General features: G+C 52.2%; 1 protein-coding gene across 1 annotated transcript in view; it reads right to left on the bottom strand.

Annotated features, from left to right (window-relative positions):
* Positions 1–5,894, bottom strand: part of KANK4 (KN motif and ankyrin repeat domains 4) — a gene marked incomplete at its 5' end in the record, with an annotated part of 8,292 nt that extends 2,398 nt beyond the window's left edge. The window contains 7 exon segments of the mRNA XM_010147775.1: positions 6–49; positions 1,520–1,739; positions 2,169–2,256; positions 2,829–3,059; positions 3,946–4,057; positions 5,004–5,540; positions 5,543–5,894. Of these exon segments, the coding sequence (XP_010146077.1) occupies positions 6–49; positions 1,520–1,739; positions 2,169–2,256; positions 2,829–3,059; positions 3,946–4,057; positions 5,004–5,540; positions 5,543–5,894 (1,584 nt within the window).
* Between the last annotated feature and the right edge of the window lie 4 nt (positions 5,895–5,898).

Here is a 5,898-nt window from a genome sequence, read left to right as displayed (position 1 = left end):
ATCACGGCCGTGTAGCCGGCGCGGTTCTGCAGGTCCAGGCGGCACACGCCTGGCGGGCGATGCACCACACGGGGGAAGGATTCAGCCCCGCGATGGATTGGCCGGAGGGAATGGGAAGCAAAGAGGAAGTTATAAAATGTCTGGTACTTTACGTTCCCAGAAACAGGAGTTTCCATAATCACACAGGAGTGAGATCTATCTTCCTTAAGTACCTAGTCTCATGAGCTCAGCATCCAAGGGCCCTTGGTGCTACCCATTGTTACAGTTAATTACAATTGCTGAGGACAACTCAATTAATGTTTGAAGACCATAACCAAAAAAAAGAAAGGGGGGTGGGGGTGTGTGTGGATAATTAATCCCTTGGGCACAGGCCAGTTGTGGAGCTGTAGGCTGTTCGCTTCGACTCCCGCAGCAAGGGAGCAGGAAGGTGCCTGTCACCCAATGGGCACTGTACAGCCGACCTGGCCCTGTTCCGCTCCCTTTTCACCTCAAAGAGCCCATTCCCAACTCCACCACGAGGAATGAGCCAAGTCTAACAGGCGAGGGCTCGGGTCCAGCCTTGCCTGGGGACCCGGCCGCCTCGGGCACTCAGCAGCAGGAGGGGACGAGCCACGGCAGCTTCCTGCGCGTCTGCGGCAACGATGGGGTTATAGATGCGTATGATAATCTGCCATTTCCCTAACGTCTAACAGATTGTCTGGCCCAGGAGAAAAGGCCAAAGCGCCGTTATTCTTCCTGAGCGCGCACGCTCCTCCCCCACAAGCTCAGCTGAGATTGTTCTTTCTTTGCAAGTGAGCTGAAAGTTCAGTAGTTTAAAATGGAGTTTTCTGTGGCGCTGGGGGTTTGTTACGCTCTCAGGAGTCTGATTCTCCAGCCATGACGTGGCACTTGCTGCTACACGAAGCTGGGAAAGCCAACCCCATCCTACCTGGGCTGGGGCCATGAGAGACACCCCTTGGCCACAGGGACCCCGGGCTATGCCCAAAGTCAGACGGCAAACCCCTCGTGTCAGGGCTCTGAGGGCACTAATGAGCCTTAATGTCCCTGAGGAGCCTCAGCTGGGACCCCCACTCACACCCACAGGCCCAGGGCCAAGCTGTGGGGGAGGATGCTGATCTTCACATCATCCATGTCTCCTGGGTGGATCTTGGCTCAGTGCTTGTATCTGGGATGACCCTTGGCCCTACACTTGTATCTTGGATGGACCTTGGCCCCACATCTGTCTCCTGGACGGACCTTGGCCCCATCCTTGTCTCCTGGATGGCTCCCTTGCATGCACGTTGTAGCTGGTCCCCAGCCCCACCTCTGTCCCATCCCCTTTTGCTCCTGACTGAACTCCCTGGCAGGAACCCGGACGTCATTCACTCTCTGCCATGTCTGGGACTGTTGCTGGGACCCCATTACCTGACTCTGCCCACCACGATCATCCCCTGTGGGACCGTGCCCCATTGGCAAGAGTGACATAAAGCAACTTCCACACCCAACAAAAGCCATGGCTGAGCAGAGTGGCTGTTCCTACCTGTGTCTAGCAGGAGCTTTGCAATCAGGAAGTTGGAGTGGGAAACGCTGTAGTGAAGAGCCGTGTTGCCATTCCTGTCGGCCAGGTTGACCACCATTGCCAGGAGCTGGGGCTGGATGGCCTCCAGTGCCTCGAGGTATGCTGCAACCACCTCCGCGCTGGAAGACTTGCGGCTCGACACCCGGAACCACTCCTGGCAGACGGTGCTCAGGACATGCCGCTGAAAACACCAAGGGCTCACAGTTATTCCTGTGGTAGTCATCCTGCAAACCCGGCACTGCCCCGGCTCCTCGCCCCGTGCCACTTCATCCTGTGCTCTGGCATCCCCCAGCTGGTATTTAGCTTGTGGGTTTGGGATTGCTGCTATAACTTAATGGGGAAAGGAATTTCCTGTGGTAACTTGAATGAGTAAGCACAGAAAGCCTTCCTCTTCCCTTCTCTTTTTTTTTCCCCCCCCCCCTCCTTCTCCTTTTCCTTTCTTTTTGGCTATTCTAAACTGACTCAGAGGTCACCTCATCCCCCTCTCCTCACAAAGCTGTCCATGGCATGGTAAGGCACAGCCTGCAACATGCCGTCAGGATAATCTTATCCATTAAATGTAACAGAGAGCAGAAACCGTGTCAGAAACGGGACTGAAAAATATCTGTACCAAATGCTTGTCGCTCGTGGTCCTGATTTCTGAGAGGTGCTTGCTGAGTAGCTGGCAGTCGGCAAGGAAATCTTCAGAGGGTTCGCATCTAAAGGGAAAATATGTTTGTAAATCCGTCACAAGACAGAACTTGCAGGAGGTACTGAAGCAGGAAGGAGAACACGCAGTGTGGGTCGGAATACGTTCAACACTTAGTCAAGTGCTTAACTCTGTGCATACAGGTCTTGACACAGGTTTCAGGTACAAAGTTAAGCACTTAAGTAGTGTTTAAGTCCAGAATCCCAGCTGTGTACAGTCAACTTCATCTGTTACAAGAATCCATAAACTGGGGAAAAAAAAAAATCCTATTCCTGAATCTGCAAATAACTTGAGTGAGAAACTTTACATGAGAGGGGAGAAATGAGCTAATTCTCACCAAATGTGACTCACCCATCTTTTCCACAGTCAAGCACAAGGCCTGAATCAATCCCCGTTACATTCTGTACTAACTCAAAAAATATTCAGCTCCTTAAAGCCTTTTCCCATGGCTACAGGTCAGCAGCTGCCTTTCCACCGAGCAGATGAGCCCCAGCCCCGTAGCAGCGACCGAGCGCAGCGCCGCGCGTCCTGCAGCTGCAGAAACGTGACGGAAAGCACCATCCCTGTCTGTTTTCTGGTTACCTGTCAGCATTCTGTTGAGGCCAAGGTGCTGCTGCCGCCGACGGCTCCTGCAGGTCATCATCCTCACATCTCTCCTGCGAGGAGGTCCCCGATGAAGCCCCCTCAGTTTCATCTCCAGCTTTCTCCTCCATGGGCTCCAAGTCGTCGGCTCTTCTCTCCGTCTCGCTCTCCACGTCCCCGTCCGATGGGCTGTCTTCACAACTTGTGTCTTCGCTTGAAGTTGTTTCGTAGCTATTTGAGGACACCACATGTTATTCACCCTCTCCCTGTCCACAACCGCAGGGCCTGACCAAGACTCACAGAAGACCCCACTCCAGTGGGCCTTGGATGAAGCCCAGAGTGATACGTAAGCTAGAAGGTTAGAGCCACAGCCAAACTTGGGGTTAGTCCTTTTTTGGCTTCTGAAGCCAGCAGGAGCGTGACAGAAGCAGTTAATGAGCAGCAGGCAAGGTTACTTCAGGGACTACTCGCTGGTTTGGAGGGAGAGCCATCGCACACACCCCAGCGTGGCCAGGCAAGGCCTGCGGCCTCCCTGCCGGGAGCTGACGGGAAGCCACGAGAAACACGGAACCCGTGGCAAGGTGGGACAGGCGGCATGTCAGCAACCTTGAGGACCGGCAGACAAAAACTGCCTTTGCAGCTCCAGCAAGGCCCTGAGCCCACCACTCGAGCAGCCCTGCTAGAGAGACCTCTCTCTGGTTGTCCAGAACTGTTAATAACAACAGCCTCTTCCACAAGACGCAACACTGAGGGATTCCCGGGCTTTTCTCAGACCGCTCAAGATTCCTCTCCTCGCTACAAGTCGTACCCATTTCAGCGACTGTTGGTAGAAGCTCTGCACAAGAGCGAGTAACACCTGAGGAACCCAACTGCAGCAGCCATCGAGCTGCTGTCAGTCCCCAGGGTGTCCCTCGCTGCACTGACAACTCCAACCTCTTCTACAGGGTTATTACAGCTCATCAGGGCTGGATTAAAGGGGGAGAAAAGAGGCTCCATTTCAATCAGCCTTTTAATCAAGCGGTTTGGAGGGGAAAGAGGGAAAAAGAAGAGACTTCTTCAGCGACACAGAGGCCATCACACGTGAAAAGGCAGTTTTATGTTCTGGACGGATGCTTACCCACCATTTACCCCAACAAACTGAAGATTCTTTTTGGTCCCATTGCCTCCTGCATGGGGACCATAACCTTTCTTTTTCATGATAGATTTAAGACTTGTTGCTGGAGAGATTTCTAGCAAAATACAAAATAATAGATTAATTAAGCCGATGTGCCGTAATTGTCAATGATTATTCCCAACCTCTAGCAACAAACTACAAATCGTAACTGTAAGCATCTTACTTCTTCGTAGCAGATTCTTTCTATATGTCCTGCAAAAGCATGGATGCACCTGGCCACAACCTGAACCTGCCCTGCTGCCTTTAAAATACGGGTCTCAAACATCTCCAAGGGACTGGGAACATAAAGGAAGCGACTGGGAATTATATACGTGTCCCATATATATAAGTGGGCTTTACACTTGCAATCATGTTTTCTTTTTCATTTTTTTCCAGTACTAATGTATTGGAAATCTCCTCTATAAATCCTCTATAATATATGGGTGAGTCCATCGGAGTCTAACAGTCTCACTGCGTATTGCTTGTAAGTAATAGGTCACTTATCTATTTGCAAGGCCCCCTCCAGCCGTGGGCAGGCAGCCTTCGGTTTCTGGATTCTAATCTGCAAATAACCTACAGTTATTTTAGCTGAACGGCCGAGTGGGGACAGGTCCCTTCCCAGCCCAGTTAGCCTGAATTGGTTCTGGTGAACTTCATGCTGATTTACCCCAGATGAGCATGAGTCCCATATTCTTGCAAACTGAGATATCCCACCCAATTAAGAAAAATGGTTATTTGGTGGGATAGCCCCAAGTACGGCCACTTTTGGAAGCTGATCCTGTGCAAAACTGGGCCACAGATTTATCAGCTCCCCCAGGGTTTTGTTTGGGTTTTTTTTCAAATCACACAGCTTACTATGTGCAGAGATTTGCCTTTCTCATACGTGTTTAGAAGGGGCTATTTCTGATCTGACTGATACTAATTATACCACAGAGCTCCGCTGCATCACCCCTGCTCAGCGCTGGAATAAATGGGAGGAGCGTTGGCCCGGGCACATTGAAACCTAGGCCGATATTATTTACCCAACTGTTGATAGTGTGTGTTGGAGTTCTCCTTGTCCGCGGGCCCTTGCGTAGAGTAGGCAGACAGCAGTGAGTTTAAGGAATTAACTAACTGGTTCTGAATGGAGCTGAGCTTGGAGGCCGGCTGTTTAATCGCGCTCGCTAACTCGGGGTAGCCGTGCTCCAGACACAGCCACTGCTCCTGCAAAAGCTCCTGGATTTTTTTTACGTATTGGCTGATGGGGTCAACAGCAGGGAGATCCTCGTGGTCAGGGGGCCCTTCCTCTTCTCGCCCATCTTGAGGTTTATCTTCGCCAAAGCCAGCCTTGTTTTCTCCTGCGTTTGAGCCAATTCTTGTTCCGCGAGAGCTTTCTGCAGCCACCGCCTGAGCAGCGAGGCTCTGGGTGTCGTAGTTATGCCTGTGATTTTGATTGTCATCGCTGAGGTGCTCATCAATCTTCAGTTGGGTGAAGCACGGTGCATGAAGGCCGGCCTCAGTGTTGGCTTCACCGAAGTCTCCGGGTCCGGTGCAAGTGCCTGCCAGTCCCCGATCCGACCTCTGAGTTCTCTTCCCTGCCTGTCCACGTCATCCGCTCCGTGAACACTACAGCCTATGGATTTGGTGGAGACTGGGATATTTACATTGATGCCTTTGTCATGGGCTTGCTTGGCGCCGGTTACCTGCGAGAGGTCGGTGTTCACCGCAGCATCGTGCAAAGCCCCGCTGCTCCGCCTGGACGGCGGCCTGGCCTCTGTGGTGGTGTCCCGGCAGAGCTGCTCCTCCAGCTGAGCTCTGGAGCTGGCCAGTAACTTAATGCTTCTCTCCTTCTCCTTGATCACATGATCCTGCTGCTCCAGCACTGCCCTGATCCGCTCGAGCTCTTCTTTCTTCTGGCTTAGCTGCTCCTCCAAAGCA

This window comes from Eurypyga helias, unplaced genomic scaffold, assembly GCF_000690775.1.
Source record: "Eurypyga helias isolate BGI_N326 unplaced genomic scaffold, ASM69077v1 scaffold23812, whole genome shotgun sequence".
NCBI lineage: Eukaryota > Metazoa > Chordata > Aves > Eurypygiformes > Eurypygidae > Eurypyga > Eurypyga helias.
This window is presented reverse-complemented; position numbering and strand designations above follow the sequence as displayed.